Source organism: Euprymna scolopes, chromosome 10, assembly GCF_053919585.1.
Source record: "Euprymna scolopes isolate OS-2025 chromosome 10, ASM5391958v1, whole genome shotgun sequence".
NCBI classification, from domain to species: Eukaryota; Metazoa; Mollusca; class Cephalopoda; order Sepiida; family Sepiolidae; genus Euprymna; species Euprymna scolopes.
In genome coordinates this window covers 110898326-110916277 of record NC_136491.1, presented here as the reverse complement: position 1 = coordinate 110916277, position 17952 = coordinate 110898326, and the positions used below count along the sequence as shown (strand labels likewise).

General features: G+C 34.9%; 1 protein-coding gene across 4 annotated transcripts in view; it reads left to right on the top strand.

Annotated features, from left to right (window-relative positions):
- Window positions 1–17952, top strand: part of LOC145286201 (UNC93-like protein MFSD11) — a 182052-nt gene that overhangs the window by 120903 nt on the left and 43197 nt on the right. For all 4 annotated transcript variants that reach the window (XM_080134998.1, XM_080134999.1, XM_080134997.1 and 1 more), the window contains exons 6-11: window positions 2333–2512; window positions 9819–9856; window positions 12286–12351; window positions 13352–13477; window positions 15111–15279; window positions 15745–15808. In XM_080134998.1, coding sequence (XP_079991124.1) covers window positions 2333–2512; window positions 9819–9856; window positions 12286–12351; window positions 13352–13477; window positions 15111–15279; window positions 15745–15808 — 643 coding nt within the window. The remainder of the gene's footprint in view (window positions 1–2332; window positions 2513–9818; window positions 9857–12285; window positions 12352–13351; window positions 13478–15110; window positions 15280–15744; window positions 15809–17952) is intronic.

Here is a 17952-nt window from a genome sequence, read left to right as displayed (position 1 = left end):
ATAATATTCTCCTGGAACTGATTAAATATGGAGGGCTTCCACTTCAAACCTGAATCCATCTTCTAATTCGTCGTATCTGGAAGGAAGAAGAAAGAAATACCTGCGGACTGGAAGAGCTAATATCATCACCATTTTTAAGAAAGGAGACAAAGGTGCGTGCGGGAACTACGAGGAATATCCCCCTTCTTTCTATCATAGGGAAGGTTCTTGCTAAAATCCTGCTTAACCGCCTCCATACCATATCGGAGGACATTCTTCCTGAAAGCCAGTGTGGTTCAGACCTAATAGGGGCACCATCGATATGATTTTCTGCACAAGACAAGCCCAGGAAAAATGCAAAGAACACCAACAGGCCCTTGGCATGATATTCTATGATCTAGAAAAGGCATTTGACTCCATCTCAAGGACGGCTATGTGGCAAATGCTTGAACGCTTTAGCTATTCAACTAAACTCATCTCACTTATCCAAGGCCTTCATGTCGGAATGATGGGCCGAGTACAACATCAAACTGGCCTATCAGACCCTTTCCCTATTACAGGTGGCCTAAAGCAAGGATGTATGCTTACCCCAACATTTTCTTCTATTTATCTGGTGGCAATGCTATATGAAATTCCAGAAAACAACCCTGGAATAGCACTACGATACTGATTAGATGGCAGTCTTTTTAATATTGCCCGCTTCAGGTCCAGAACATATATAAACTACACAGGAATCACTGAGTTGCCATATGCCGACGACAACTGTACCCTAGCCCATGCTATTGGAGATCTACGTTGGCAGACAACTTCTCAAAAGCTTATATGCAATATGGGGTCAACATTGACATAGCCAAGACCAAAGTATTTCTCCAACCTTGTCCTGGACATCAAATTCTTCCTGGAGATAAAATAACCAATACAGGAATGGAACTAGAAAATGTGGAGCAGTTTACTTATCTCGGCAGCATCCTATCAATAAATGCTACAGCTGAGAAAACATTGATAGTAGAATCAGAGCTGCTCATGCATCATATGGAAAACTATATAAAAGAGTATTCAGCAATAAAGGACTGATGGAATCTACCAAACTCATGAACTACAAAGCGATTGTAATCTCAACCCTTTTATATGCTTATGAGGCCTGGGTACTCTATAGAAGAGATCTGAAAAAGTTAGAAAATTTTCACCAAACAAAACTGCGTGATATCTTCTGCATAAAGTGGCAAGATGAACACCAAGGTTCTCCTTCGCTCAGGGATGGAAAGCATAGAAGCCACAATAATAAGACACTGTTTACGCTGGGCTGGACACCTTGCTCAAATGCTTGACAACCACCTACCTAAGCAAGTTCTTTATTCAGAACTGGCCATTAGAACCAGACCCCACACCAAAACACTGTTTTAAAGATCAGTTGAAATCTACTCAACCAAAACAGCAAGTAAAATTGATACAAACAACTGGGAAGTCAATGCAGCCAACAGAGAGAGCTGGAGAAGTAAAATGTATGAAAGCACTGAAACCTTTGAAAACAACAGAAGACAAAAAGAAGAAACAAAAAGAGCCCGAGGAAAAACTGGAGACCAACAACCTGTGAACCCTTCTGCTATCCCCTGTGGTGGCTGCAGCCGCCTTTTCCGTGCACAAATAGGAAATCACATTGTAGGAAATGTCGGTGAGCAAAATGTATACTCGTATCCCAAGTTTGGCCAATGACGATTAGTTTTCTTTTTTGGAAAAAGAAATCCAGCAGAGTGCTCAATTATAAAGAAAATTCGAAAATAAGAGCATATTATTTATATTTTCTTTACAGAAAGTTTTAGAGATAATTCATTGATACCGTCGGTTTCAAACCCGATAATTAGCAACCGTTTTAGATACCTATAACAAGCTCTCTTCAGCCAATACTCATCTCATCATATATATGTATACAGAACCCCACCATACAACGGCTTATCCTAGTGACAAAGTATTCCATACATATATATACATTAGTTGAGTTTGACAAGATACACCTGAAGAAGGTTGGAGGTTATATCGACCAAAATGTTGTGCAAATAAGACTTAAGATGAGAACAGTAGGATGAAGAATCCAAATAATACATAACGTGTTATTGATTTTTACTCAAGTAATTAAATGTGCATTATTTATAGAGCTATTCTATTTTTTTTATAGAGTTTAGATGAGTCTGTTATACTACTTTCTTTATATTTTTATGTAGTTATATTATTATTTACTTTAATATTTGTATATATGTTACAGTTTCAAAATTTCACATTTGAATGTATAAATTTAATTTAAATATTATATTCTTCACGTATAATTGAAAAATATTTTACATGTTTTATTTCCCAGTTTGCTTTGGGGAAACCTTTATTCTTACATGACATTACGAGGAGATTCCAATATAACACCTGAAAAAAGAACACACCTCTTCATTGGATTGGGAGGCGCCTGTGCATTGGGACTGTTTTGCATGTTTTTGCTACGCACAAAGGCACCCATTACAAGAGACCCAGAATTGGTGGAAGATTTGTAAGTATTTTTTCAGAAAGAATCTTTTTTTTTTTTTTTTTTTATTTTGTAATTATTTAATTATTAGGAATCATCTTTGTTTGAATTGTAAGGGATAATGTTTGCTAGAAATGTAATTATTAGGGATCATCTTTGTTAAAATCTAATTATTAGGGATCATCTTTGTTAAAATCTAATTATTAGGGATCATATTTGATAGGATTAGTTTACTGGGAATAAACTTTTTCTTTTTTTTTTTTTACAAGGTAGTCACCACTTATCAAGGCCCGGAAGCCACTCGGGATAAGGGTTATTGCATGTACAGTACGTTAGTATTGGAGATTTGATAAATTGTCTTACTTGGGGGTGGGGGGGCGGTTCATCAAGAATTTGTTTATGTTGGACTTAAAGACATCCTGGTTGTAGTCAGGTGGGAAACAGGCAAACAGAACAGAGTTCCACAGGCGTGCACTTCTAAGAAAGAAGCTTTGTTCATGGAATCTACGTTTTGGTTTTGGCACAGATAAAGAGTGGGGAAAATTTTTGACAGTTGTTTCAGCTAGACGGGTGTTTATCGTGATAAGATTAGCTAGGGGGACCAGAGATTGGAGCTCAGACGAGCACTTGCCATGGAAGTAATGATAAAAAATTTACTAGAATTTAATTTAGTCATCAGTCAAGTTCATCTAGAATTTTTTGTTATACAAATGAATGGGCAATCTGTTTGAATATTAAATGCAAACATATTATCCAGGATAATCTTTTAAGTTGATATACATCACAATCAAAATATGATATGATCTTCTAGTGTGATAAAAAGAAAATATATTTTCAGGATATTATATTTCAAAACATATTTATTAGCGAAGCATAGAAATGTTGACATATCTGTCTGCATATACCTATATCCTTCAGCATGATTGAAATGGTTCTTCATGACAATATATTTTTCGTTTTTGAGAATATCATTTTGTTTATCAAATTTCTGATAATTTATTTGACCCACTTTGCGAAGGTATTTTTTTTTAACCAGATTCTCAAGTACATTGTCCATTGATTGATCTAATACAAAAATAACACTCCAAAAATTTGCATTTTACAAATTGCCAAATAACTGTTTCAGTAATCCTTTGACTTTTTATTGTTTTGAGTGTTCATCAGTAATTTATTCTTTACTAATGTGAGGTGGGGGGGGGCGGGGGGCGCCTGGCTTAGTCAGTTGTAAAATATGCTTAAATATAATTCAATTCATGCAGATTTTGTATTTATTATTATAGAGCCAATTCTATATTGAATATTATATATATCTATATAGTACTGATTTCAAAAGTTAAAAAAAAATGATTTGAGTGCCATCAACTAAAATCAAAACTAAAATATTTAGTGCTCCAGCCATGTTCCCTACCATTTCAGGTCCTGTACATGACCTTAAACTATATCCGATGGTGAGGCCCAGCTTGCAGGCTTTGGGGAGTGTGGAGCCACCCTTTAATTGCCATTGCTCCCAGGTCCACTCTGACCCGGAGTGGTAGTATCTGTTAGGGTCCCAACTATGAATTAAATAGAAACTGATATGAAAAAAATATATTTTATTAAAAACGTTTTCTTCAAAATCACTGGATTCGGCATGAAATAACCTGGAAAGGGTTGATATGCCGTAAAACAAAACCACCAACTACCATTTCAGCTATCGACAGATTTTTTTTTTTTTTTTTTACAAGGTGGTCACCACTTATCAAGGCCCGGAAGCCACTCAGGGATAAGGGTTATTGTAAGTACAGTACGTTAGTGTGGAGATTTAATAAAGTGTCTACTTAAGGGGGTTGATCATCAGGAATTTGTTTATGTTGGACTTGAAGACATCCAGGTTGTAGTCAGGTGGGAAGCAGGCAGACGGAACAGAGTTCCATAGGCATGCAGTTCTAAAAAAGAAGCTTTGTTCATGGAATCTATGTTTTACTTTAGGCATATATAAAGAGTGGGAAAAGTTTTTGACAGTGGATTCAGCTAGACAGGTGTTTTTCGTAAAAGATTGGCGAGGGGGGACCAGAGATTGGAGTTCAGACGAGCACCTGCCATGGAAATAACGATAAAACAAAGATAGGCATGCAACGTCTCTTCTGTGGGAGAGAGGCTGCAGGGAAGAGAAAAGGGCATTCCCCACTAAGCCACGAAGTCTATTTTGTACTCTGTCAAGGCAGGATAGGCTGTTTTTAGCAGCTCCTGCCTAGATATGGCAGCAGTATTCTATCCTTGGACGTACTTGGCTTTTATATAGATAGAGAATTGCATCAGTAGTGAGATATCTTCTGGAGCGGTAGAAGTATCCCACCATCTTTCCAGCGACCTTGGCAACAGACTTGATGTACGTGTTCCATTTCAGATCAGGAGTGAAGGTCAAGCTCAGAAGCTTGTCAAAACATGGGGCTTCTTCTAGACGAGAACCATCCATTTCAATTGATGCCAGATGGGGATCAGAGCGTTGATGATGTAAAGAGAGGAGTTTGGTTTTAGATGCATTAAAGGTAACCAGCCACATCTTCCCCCACTGAATCACTCGTTCGAGATCAGAGGAGAGAGAATCAGAGAGAGCTTTGTCATTTACAGCCTTTGATGTGTTGCCGTAGATGGTCGTGTCATCAGCATAGATGTCAACGAATGATTTAAGTATGTGTTTAGGGAGATCATTGATGTAGATCAGGAAGAGAGTTGGGCCCAGGATGGACCCTTGAGGGACTCCAGCATTAATACTGCAGGCCTCTGATTTTTGTCCATCAACCACTACTCTTATGAGCCTATCAGAGAGAAATGATTTAATGATAGAGAGAATATTTCCAGTTATACTGTAGCTGGAAATCTTGTGAAGTAGGCCTTGTCGAAGGCCTTTGATATGTCAAGAGCAATTGCTCTAGAAAGGAAGACTTTGTCAAGAGATTCACTAATCATATAACCGTTAGCACGACAAACCCGACAAGCAACTGAATCCCACCCCTTCACAGAGATCCCTACGTGTAAGAAAGCCTTCTACTCCAATAGTTTCTTCCCCAGGATTGTTTGCTCAGCAACCGACAAGGCTAATATGCTTGCCAGCCGGTTTGCCTCAAACTCTACACTGGACCCTTCCAACCACCCCCTACCTGACTTTCCTTTGCGGACAGACTCCACGCTAGACGATCTAAAAATCACCCCTGCTTAGGTACATGCTATCATAAAAAACCTTGACACTTCAAAAGCATATGGACCTGATCTCATCCCAGCTGTGCTATTAAAAAAGTGCTCAGCCGAAGTAGCTCCAGTTCTCTCCAAACTCTACAACAAATGCCTTAATGAATCATGCTTTCCGGGCTGTTGGAAAACTGCTTCTCTGTGGTACCAGTATTCAAGAATTCTGGCGAAAGAACTGACCCATCAAATTATTGCCCCATTAGCCTCCTACTTTTTGCCAAAATATTTGAGACCATAATTAACCATGCTCTAGTCCGGCACCTTACAGATGCTAAACTTCTGACTGACAAACAATATGGATTTAGACAAGCCCGTTCCACAACTGACATCCTCACTGTAATCTCTGAACGTATATACCATTCACTGGACAAAGCGGAGGAGGGCAGAGCGGTAGCTCTAGATATATCTAAGGCTTTTGACAGGGTATGGCACAAGGGTCTCCTCAGGAAAATTAAATCATACGGTATCACTGGTAGAATACTTAACATAATTAAATCCTTCTTAGATAAGAGAAAAATCCAGGTTGTCCTCGACGGTCGTACATCTAAACAGTGTGATATAAATGCGGAAGTGCCTCAGGGGTCTATCCTTGGACCTCTATTGTTCCTAATATTTATTAATGACCTCCCCGACAAAACTGCCTCTGAGATGGGTATATATGCTGATGACACCACACTCTATAACAGGCATGACAGGAAAACAAATGAACACATATCTAAAGAAATGGCAAAAACACGAGAGGATGACCTCCAATCTGTAGTGGAATGGGGACATAAATGGATGGTCACATTCAATGCTGACTAAACTGGTTTCCTTCAATAATTACAAGAAACCTTCTCTGCCACCAATAGCAATGGCCAGTGACTCCCTGTCTGAGAGTACATCTTTCAAACTGCTTGGCCTAACGTTCACAGGAAACATGAGTTGGAACAATTATATTGAAAACATTGCCAGGGCCGCTGCGAAAAAGGTAGGCTCTCTCTACCGTGCTAGAAAACTACTGACACCTGAAAGTATCCTGTACCTCTATAAGGCCACCATTCGCCCATCTATGGAGTATTGTTGTTACATTTGGGCTGGTGCATCTGCTGCTAGTCTCTTGCTCCTAGACAAGGTTTAAAAGAGAGTCACTAATCTGATAGGCCCTGAACTGTCATCTAAGCTTCAGCCTCTGTCCCATCGACGAAACGTTGCATCTCTCTGCCTGTTCTACAAGTATTTTAATGGTGAATGCTCTGTTGAACTGCAGACACTTGTGCCCCCACAATGTAGACACCCTCGACAAACCCGACAGGCAGCTAAATCCCACCCCCACACAGTAGAGATCCCTAGATGTAAAATATCTTTCTACTCCAGTAGTTTCTTCCCCAGAACCGCTAGACTCTGGAATTCCATTCCAGGTCCCTGCTTCCCCAACTGTACTGACATGCAGAAGTTCAAGTGTAACGTGAACCAACATCTTACTTCCCAAATCCCAACATAGTGCCCCAGTAGTTGCTGCCCCTGATAGAAGCCCTCTACACCAAAGTGGCAATGTGCCTTGTTTGGGGTGAAAATGTAATTTAAAAAAAGAAAAAAAAAAAAAAAGACTTTGGAACTCCCTTCCGGGATTCTGCTTTCTCAGCTATACTGACATGCAGAAGTTCAAGTGTAATGTGAACAGACATTTTGCTACTCATCTGTCTTCATAATATCCCTGTAACTTATGTCCCTGATTGTAGCCCCCCCCCCACTTCAAAGTGGCACTGTGCCTTGTTTGGGGTGAAAATCAAATAATAAAAAAAAAGGTACTCTTGGTTTGTGGAGTGATCCTTTAAATATCATCTTGTTCAATGAAACTTTTGTTTTTTCTAATTTTGGCCTTGCCATGGTTATGGATAACCATAGGAATTTAACATGTAGTAAATATACTAATTAAATTAAAATCTACTATGAGAGCTACTTTTAACCTTTTAGATATTCATTATCATATCGTATGAATCCGAAGTTTCTATTATTGGCATTGACTTCCCCAATATTCTTCTTGTCAAAATTCCTTCTAGAAAGACTTACTTAGGTACTTAACGAGGAACAACAAGAAGGTTGCCAACATCCTTAGTGAAAGTGATTTTGTTGAGTGAACTAAATTCCAACTTGGGACATTTAGATTGTCAGTGCATGTTTACCACTAGACCACTGTGACTTAACTTTTTAGGTGGGTGCTGCAAAGTATTGGATGGAAAATTTGGTTATGTAAAAAACAGGAAGTTTAAAATTCCCTCTATATTAAAAAAAATATAAAAATAAAGAAAAATCCGTATGATGCACTTAACGAAAATATCATATTCTAAAAAGCATGTAAATTGATCAAGTAGTTTTATTTTTAAAATAAGAAAATCCAATTTTATGAGTAACTGGACAGCGTCCATTTTGTCTTCAATTTTGAAAACAATCATTAAAAAAAAAGGAAAGGAGATAACTTAATAATTCAAACTTGCGAAAGTTATGCTGTAATACATATGAATTTTCATTAATTGCTTAAAAATGATTTTCATATAAAAATAAAACTACTCGATCAATTTACATGATTTTTTAATATGATATTTTCGTTTTGTCATAGCTATATACATAGTACAGATTTAACTTTATTTTTGTTTTTTAATATGAAGGAATCTTTAGATAAGAATAAAAGTTTCCACATTAAAATAGATGAAGTAAGAGTAGGAAATTTTCACTAGAAGTTTTAAAATGTTTTTTCTATGTTATATTTTCTGTTTTTACATACTCAAAATCACATCTAATTTTGTAACATTACTTATCATCAGCAAGTGATCTGTACAAACATTTTCTTCTATTTTTCATTTTGCTCTGATGCTAGTGGTTGTGGCCCATACTGATTTTAGCATTTTTTTTTTGTGCTTGTTTACGTTGGTGATCTATAAACTAACGCATTTTATGATGTTTCTGAATTTTTGAGATGAAGATTGGTTATTCGTATTATTTGGATTAATCAGACTACTGTTCTCATCTTGAGTGTGATTTTCTGAATGTTTTGGTCAATGTAGCCTCTGACCTTCTGCAGGTGTATCTTGTCGAACTCGGGAATGTTTCTGTCAAACTCGGGAATTTGGACGGAATTTTGAGCAGAACCCTTTATTTATTTCACGGGGGCAGCATACTCTTGTTCCATCAACCATGACTGGATAGAGGTCCTAAGTAATTCATAATCCAGTCATGGCTGATGGAACAAGAGCATGCTGCCTCGTGAAATAAATAAAGTGTTCTGCTCGAAATTTCATCCAAATTCCTGAGTTTGGCAAAAACATTCCTGAGTTTGACAAGATACAACTGAAGAAGGTTGGAGGTTACATCGATTGAAACGTGAAATTAAGACTCAAGATGAGAACAGTAGTCTGAAGAATTCGAAGAATACTAATAACACATTTTAGCTGAAAATATTATTATGTAATTACATGTCACAGTGAAATTAGTATAAACTTTAAAAATTATGAAAAAGGATGACATGACAAATTAAGGGTCCGACAGATGTGCTAGATATATTTTCAACAAAATATCAGCCACAATTACATTCTAAAATGTCTTGACTAAGTCAAGACATTTTAGAATGTAATTGTGGCTGATATTTTGTTGAAAAGTCAAGACATTTTAGAATGTAATTGTGGCTGATATTTTGTTGAAAATATATCTAGCACATCTGTCGGACCCTTAATTTGTCAATTTAAGTCGAGGGTTATCTCCCTGTTTTTCATACTAATTTGGTTCCATGTCAAAACATACAATAAAATGTAATAATTTGATAAATTCTATTTGTACTTATAATTATTTTTCTACTAGATCATTTTCATAAATTTTTGGAATTTATACTAATTTTTGCATAACACATAAGTATTTAATAATGTTTTCACCTGAAGTGTGTTAGTTTAAAAGATTATCAACATAAATAAGAACCACTTTTTCTTTGCCATTGGCAGCTCAAATCTTTATTTCATGGCATGCTTAAATATTTAACTTGGAGAAATTTTTTTGTATTTTGTTTAAGAATTTATTTTAACCAGCACATATTCTTTAAACATTTTTTCTTTTTCCTTCTAATTTTATTCAGAGAAACGATAACGCCACCAAGTCTAAAAGAAACATTCTGTGAGTTCAAATTTTCTTCATTTTATCAAAAGTGTTCAGCATATGGCAGTAATCGAAACGCAAATGTTGGTGTAACAGGCTTACAAATTGATGTTTCAAACTTTAGTATAATAGATTGACAATTTTATTTTTTTTAACTAGCAGAGGGGGCACCCAACCTTGCCTGGTCATAAAATATGATTAAGTATATTTTAATTGATGCAGAATTTGTATTTATTATTAGAGAACCAATTCTCTTTTGAATATTATATTCTACCTGTTACATTGTACTAATTTAAAAAATTAAAAACAATTACTTGGGTGCCATCAGTTAGAATCAAAACCCAAACATTTAGCGCTCCAGACGCATTTTCTACCATTTGAGCTAATCCGGTTAACAAATAAGAAAGTTTTAAAATTATGCCATTTTTAGCTATGATTAGTTTTATGCATGCGCAAACTAATACGAATATGTTGGTAAGTTGAAATGAACACTTCGCATTTCAACTTGCCAACTTCTGTTTGCATTATTCATCCATCCAAACAAAGATTTTGCTTATTATAAACCGTCTTTCGTGTATGATCACTATTTCCTGTTAATTTCAGTGTTATTTGACCAGTAGTTTAAGAGTTTATTAGTTAAATATTTACACACAGAGACCTACATACATACATACATACATACATACATACATACATACATACATACATACATACGTACGTACATACATACATCTACTGTTTTATTTATTGGTATATTTGAGTAGCATTTTTTCTCTTCTGCATGTTTGGTTGAATAGCAGGGATAATTGCTGTTTGTTTCTCTTGCGATCCATCTTTTCCATTTAGCGAACCAATGTTTGTTCTGTCCGAGTGTAAAAAGAAATTTGGCATAGCCACGATCGTTTTCAATTCCCCTGAGTTGTTTTCAAGTGTGTGATGAATTAAAAAATTGTGTTCAATGAATTTATTAAAAAATTGCGTTTAATGAATTTATTAAAAAATTGCATTAAATGAATTTATTAAAAAATTGTGTTTAATGAATTTATATTAAAAAATTGCGTTTAATGAATGGATTAAAAAATTGCGTTTAATGAATTTATTAAAAAATTGCGTTTAATGAGTTCATTAAAAAATTGTGTTTAATGAATTTATTAAAAAGCCAATTAAAATTGTTTAAAAGTACTGTTTTATTTATATAGATTTAGCATGACAGACCACCAAAAATGCTATCTTAAGCTTCAGTATAACATAGTAACAAAAATGCTACTTAAACAAAAAAAATGTATCTCAGCCTTTTGTGTAAGAACAGAGTGTAGTATCTGTTCTCATGCTACACTTCATCTTTTCTCTCCTTGGTCAGTAAAGGTAAAATCCTTTTAGACTGAGGAAAATTTTATTTTTGTTCCAATCCAGAGTGTTCCTTATTAGTGAACTGGATTCTCCTCTTATTAAAAATGGAACTTTTACCCTTGCAGGGAGATAAGTAAATAAAAACAAGGAAAATGTAATTTAAAATTTAAAGATCACAGACTGACTGATGGACAGTCTCTATTAAGAAGTTTCTTATTAGATGGACCTTGAGTACCGAGTGATTTTCCTATTTACTTGCCTCCCCACGAGGACAGTTAAAAGAAAAAGGTTAGTATTAAATGTGGGGAAAATCTTCTCATAAAAAGGCGCACTCTAGTTTGCAACAAAAACGAGGTTTCCCAGTCTAGAAAGATTTCTTTTTCACTGCTAAGAACAAAAATGATGTATCTGTTCTGATACTATATTTTACTTCTAGTGAAAAGGCAAAACAACTGTAATGTAGTGTTCTGTTCCAAAATAAAAAGATTCCCGAGTTTGATGGAAAGATTCTCTGAGACGTTTTTTGAGTTTTTTAAGGCTTTATTTGAAGAGAATGGAACTAAGATAGAAAGAGGTAACAGCTAGTTATTTACTTCTTAAACTTGCTAACTTACTGTAACGAGTGACGCACGTGAATAGACATCAGTAATATTTGCAGAGATTATCAGTTTTCTACATTATTGGCAGTGACTAGTTTGCAGATCTTCCAGTGAAAAACTCATTTGAAAACCTTAGTTTTTTCTTGGTCCAAAAAAATATAACGTCATTCATCATCTTTCAACTCCTGTTTTGTCTACGATTTTTGACCTCTGCCTCAACTTTATATCCCCCATCTCTGGGAACGATTATTATTGCAGATTAAGGTTATCATGATATGCAATAAATGTGACCCTTGTCAGAATCCACACTAGCTAGCTTAATTACTGTTGATATAAGGTTCCTAATACAGAACAATTTAATCTTTAGCAATTAAAAGAACTTTTTAGGAAAATCTAAAAAAATATAGGTTTTCAAGACAGGAAATTGTGTTAGAAATTAAGTTGAAATTTCTTAATATGCAATGATAAAAGTTGTGTATTTTTTCTTTTTCATTACAGTTAAAGCATTCAGCTTGATAAAAAAACGGACAATGGTTTTGCTTCTTTTCCCTTTCATCTACACAGGTGAGAATTATGTCCACCATTTTTCTTTGAATCAGTCTCGATTTACAAAATATAAAGATACTATATTTTAATGGATTATGATATTTTGATGCTAAAATTTGACAATATTCTATGTTTGTGTTACGAATGGTTTAGATAAGGGGTTGGCAACCCCCAGCCTGCAGGCTAAACCCAGATCTCAGATGAATTTTGTTTTGCCCGCCACCTTACTTAGGGCATGGTATAAATATAAATAAACCAACATACAGTGTCATTTTCTCTTTAAATCATTTACCATTTCTAATTGTGTTTTGCTGTAGAAATGCATTTGTTTTTTTTGTTGATTGTAATAGTAATTTGTTTTATTCTAATGAAGATTTTTTTTGTCAAATATAGTTGTAATTTTTTTTATGTTCCCATAGTAAAATAAGTAATATCATTTAAATATAATCATATTATATTTAATACTTGTTTTCTTTAAATGCACAAAAAATATATTTACATATTTAATAAAATTTTTGTCCTCCATGAGAATGTAGCCAAAGCTGTTAAGCCTTCCTCTTATAATCAGCATAGCTTTTTAGCACTACCCATCCAAAAGGTTGCCAACCTCTGGTTTAGATAGTGGGAGAAATGGCGAATAACATGAATAAAGGGCAAATAATAAAAGCATTAGTGACTAGGAATGGAATGATATAAATAATTAAGGGATACGGTCTATTATGATAAAACAATGTATTTTAAAGTCCTTCAACTTCATGAAAATGAGATCTATTGAAAAATGAGTGTTTTGTCTATTGATTCTGTTATGGTTGCTTGAAACATTGATTCTGTTATGGTTGCTTGAAACATTGATTCTATTATGGTTGCTTGAAACATTGATTCTGTTATGGTTGCTTGAAACATCGATTCTGATTTTTCTCCAGGCAGTTCTTTGCTGCTTTTCTAAAATGGTTACTGAAGATCAATATGGATACAAAAGCAAGATGACAAACTAATATTTATTTTACTGTCTTTTCAGGAATCGAACTGACCTTTTTCAGCGGTGTCTACGGTACTTGTATTGGCAACAACCAATATTTTGGTAAAGATTCCAAAGGGCTCATTGGTATTTCTGGGATTATTATTGGTGTTGGAGAAATTCTAGGTGAGCTATACATTGTATGCTTTCCATCAACTTATTTTGTCTATGTTTTTGATGTTGCGCTTGACGATCAAGATGACATTGTCTGGCACTGATCAGCAAATTTGGTACTGCTTTAGAGAAAAAGCCAAGTCAAGTGAAATGGCAACAAAATAAATAAAAAACCCAACTATAGCATTTGTACAAAAGCAATTATTTTGTTAAAAAAAAAAAACGTTTATATGCATGACTATGTATTGGTTCAGTACTTCTAATTTCTGCTTTTAGACTGGCAATAAGTAACAAATTTGTGTAGCATGTTTGGTCTAGCAATTTCAACCTAAGTCTGGCATTTATCTCTAACTAATGAAGGTTCCAGTGGCGAGCAAAAAAAGAGTACTCAGAAGCCATTTTGCTTCGTCTTATATTGAAAATTGGATGTTTTTTCCACTGATCTTTATATGTATTTAAATTAAATCTATTTCAAAAATACATTAATTTCATAATTTCTTTTGCAACTTACCAATTCCTCCCTGACTCCTCTGAATTTTCATACCACCCCTTCCCCAGTTTCTTCCTTCCCCTCTATTTTTAACTCTTATTGCTACCCCAATAGAAGAGTTCCCTTCAGCCTTTTAACCTTTCTTCCCCTGCCATGGACTTCCCCACTTCCCTATCGGGGAGGTTCCCTGATCGGTGTATCTTTTGATAGCTAATTAATCTTCAATATCTTGTTTACCCATTCTGATCACAACAATGAATATCGGCCTTGTTACTTTAGTTGCAAGCACCACATATCTTGTTATCTGTTTCCTCAGCAGAACTGTTTAGTTACTGGAACTTTTTTTAAGGAGTTACCACTTATCAAGGCCCAAGGGCCACTTGACGATAAGAGTTAATTAATGTTGAATACACTGTGAGACAATACTGTGATGATCAGCCATGGTGGAACTTGGGTAGAGTTTCATTATTTATTTAACAGCAAAAACTTATTTACATGACTTGAAAACGACCATGTTATGGTCAACTGAGAAGCAGTCCTGTAGTATGCAGATGCATAGTTCTAGGAAAGAAACTTTGTTCATAGAATTTTCGTTTATATTTAGGTACTGCTAGAGAACAGAAAATTATATATAGTGGTTGTAGCTTTCGAGTATTTGGTGCAAATGTTTTGTAGGAGGGACCATAAATTTTTTTTTTTTTTACATGGGGATCACCACTTATTAAGGCCCGAAGGCCACTCAGGGATAAGGGTTATTGCGTGTACAGTAATCAATGAGATAGTATTGTAGTAATCATTAGTATTGGGGGTTTTGATAGAGTGTCTTACTTAAGGGGGCGGTTTGTCAGGAGTTTGTTTATGTTGGGCTTGAAGACGTTTTAATTTAATTAATTAAAGGTCTAGACTGGTAACGTCTGTTCTGTGAGAAAGAGGAAATAGTGAGGTGAAAAGGTCCTAGCTCACTAGATTTCGAAGATGGCTATGTATCATGTCAAGGCAGGAAAGAGTCCTCTGAGCAGCTTCATGTTATTATTGCCAATAGTACAAACTTCATAAAACTGTTGTTTAAAACTTATTGCTAACCTCGGCATTTAACTGTTGTGTCGCAGGTTCTTGTATTTCCTTTTTTTTTTAATCCACTTCTGATTTTTCCAGGAGGTGTTGTCTTTGGTATATTTGGTAAATGGACCAACCGTTTTGGCAAAGATCCTTTCATTTTGATGGGCTACATCATTCACATGGTGGCATTCTACCTCATCTTTCTCAACATTCCATTCGATGCGCCTTTTCAAGAAACGATGCAACGAACATTCATTACATCCAAGTAAGTGTTAAGAGATTTCACATATCATATAGCCATGACCAAGTAATAGAAGGCCATTTTACTAAAAGTCACGTGACCTGTAATGTTACAGAATAAAGTACAACGGCCATGGTACTAACTATTACAAGGATGTTCACTTTCTGTTTCAATTCCCAAAGAAATTACCAAGGGATTTATAAAACTGGTCCAAAGTGACTTTATTTTATTTTCGGAAAGATAAAGAATTATTTTACATTTGGACACCTGCAATTGAAAAGGAGTAAAAAGGAGCAGTTTTTTGTTCTATTAGCTGGGAGTGTAAGTCAACCTTGCATGTGTTGGTCGACCGATATTAAAGCATATTCAGGTCACACAGATTAAGTTCAACTATCACGTTGAGGTGCCACTTTGGTACTCGTTTTATTTTAATCATTTATTTATTTTTTTTTTAATTTTGTTCAATTCTTATTTTCCTTTCTATTTTAGCCTGACGTTAGCAATGGTATGCAGTTTTCTGTTGGGGCTTGGAGACAGTATTTATAACACACAGGTAAATTTCAAATGTTTATTTTCAGAATATATATAAAAATATTTTCTTGTCTGATATCAATCTGGAAGTTGTGAATAAGAAACTCAAGGATGATAATTATTCATGGATCTGATTGGACCATTTTTCTGATTCAACAAAAACCTTCACAAAAAAAATACTTGTCTAGCTACAACCACTATCAACTATTTCCATTACTCCCTATTTGTACTTAAATCTAAATGTAAGTTCCATCAACAAAGCTTCTTTCCTAGAACTGCTTACCCGTGGAACTTTGTTCTGCTGTCCTGCTTTCCAGCTGATCACAATACGGTCATCTTTAAGTCCAATGTAAACAAGTTCTTGATGAGCCGTCCCCTTAAATAATCAAATTATACCTAATTTTCACCACTAACAATTACTACACTTTTGTCATAGAGACCTTTGTACACTTATCCTTGAGTGGCCTTCGGGCCTTGATTAGTGGTAACTCTCTTGTAAAAAAAAATTATTCGGATTTGCATAGAATTTTTTTTTCACATTTATTTGATAATTTGAATGACATTTAATTGGACTCCAAATGAATTTTAGATTATAATTATCACAATAAAATGGTTAAAAATTATGTTTGGATTTTGTGAAGAACCTAATTTGAGTTTTAAAATGTAGTTCAGTTGCAGATTGGATTATGAAATGGCTTCTTTTATTTAATCCTATTAAGACTCTTTCTATCGTAGGCATGTCCCTTTACTTCTGGAGATATTCATGGATTGCTCTGCTCATTAGGAGAAATTGACTGAAACATCTTGATCTTTAAAAATGATATGTAGTTTGCTTGAAGCATAATATGGGATAGCTATGTAGAAGATATTTAGAAGGCTATTATAATGTGTGGACTGGGATATAGGCGGTGTTGATGAGGAAAGACAAAAACAAGTGACAATTTACAAATCAATATACACATATATTTATTCAATTGTATGAAGTACAAATGTCTTACTTGCGTGGTCTGTGACAATATCCATTATATTTTGGGGGAAAAATTCCCCTTTTCAAATGGTGGATGTAACAGATCTATTCAAATAATGCTGGATGGAAGAGTGAAAAAAAACGAATGTTTTCACTCTTCTACATTTCTCATTTTCATAAAATCTGTTCTATCGCTCTAAAAATAGTCTCACACCTGAGGCTATTCTCTATCTCTACAAATCTGTTATCAGACCATTAATGGAGTATTATTGTCATATTTGAGCTGATGAATCTGTCCCATTTAAGGGTTCTTGATAAAGTGCAGAAACGTATCTGTAATTTAACTGAGCTCCTTTTTCTTTTTTTCTGCCACACCTCTCTCTCACAGACGTGATGTCTCTAGTCTCAATATTTTCTATAAATACTAATAAAGACTAAGGTCAATAAACGTCTTCTATCTTTTCGATAATCATCTTTCGTCCTTAACTCCTTACATCAAGTAACTGCATGCTTTGTCTGTAGCGATTTCCCTATAAAAAGTTTACTGTTTACAAAAGTAAGTGTTTAGTTTTAGTTTTTATGATGCACATGCTAGCGATATTCTATTTTTAAAAAATTATTTGTTTTAATTAAAAAAAACAAACACTTTTTTTTCGCTGCCTTGACTCAGCTTACAAAAATCAAAAACAATAAAGTACAAAAATCTATTGCTTTTAGAGTTCTATTGTTAGAGTGAGAGCTTTTGGGAGGGTCAGTTCTAGAGAAACATACTGAGGAAAACAGTTTTAAAGGATATATGCATACGCGAGGATAAGGACAAATCCAAGTTATCTCCCTTTATAAGATAGTACAACAAGAGTTATCGTTACTTTAGGATGTCCATCCTTAGCTATGAAAGGTTAAAAATCCTTGAGAGAACGTGTCTTTTTCAGAATAATGAAACATAAAACATGTTAGGGAAATAATGAGAATATCACAGGAAATAAGTCTGTAATGGACAAATACAGAATTACATCTCTTTTTTTTTTTAAAAAAAAGGAAATGGCGCCTATACAAAAATAAATTTAATCAGATGAATTATTTTTTGGAATTCAGGTTATCGGTCATCTCCCTCTCAGTACAGGCTAATAAGTCTCCTGTGTGTCATGAGTAAGTTGCTGGAATCTGTGTTAAATAGAAAAGTAGTCAACCATCTCAAC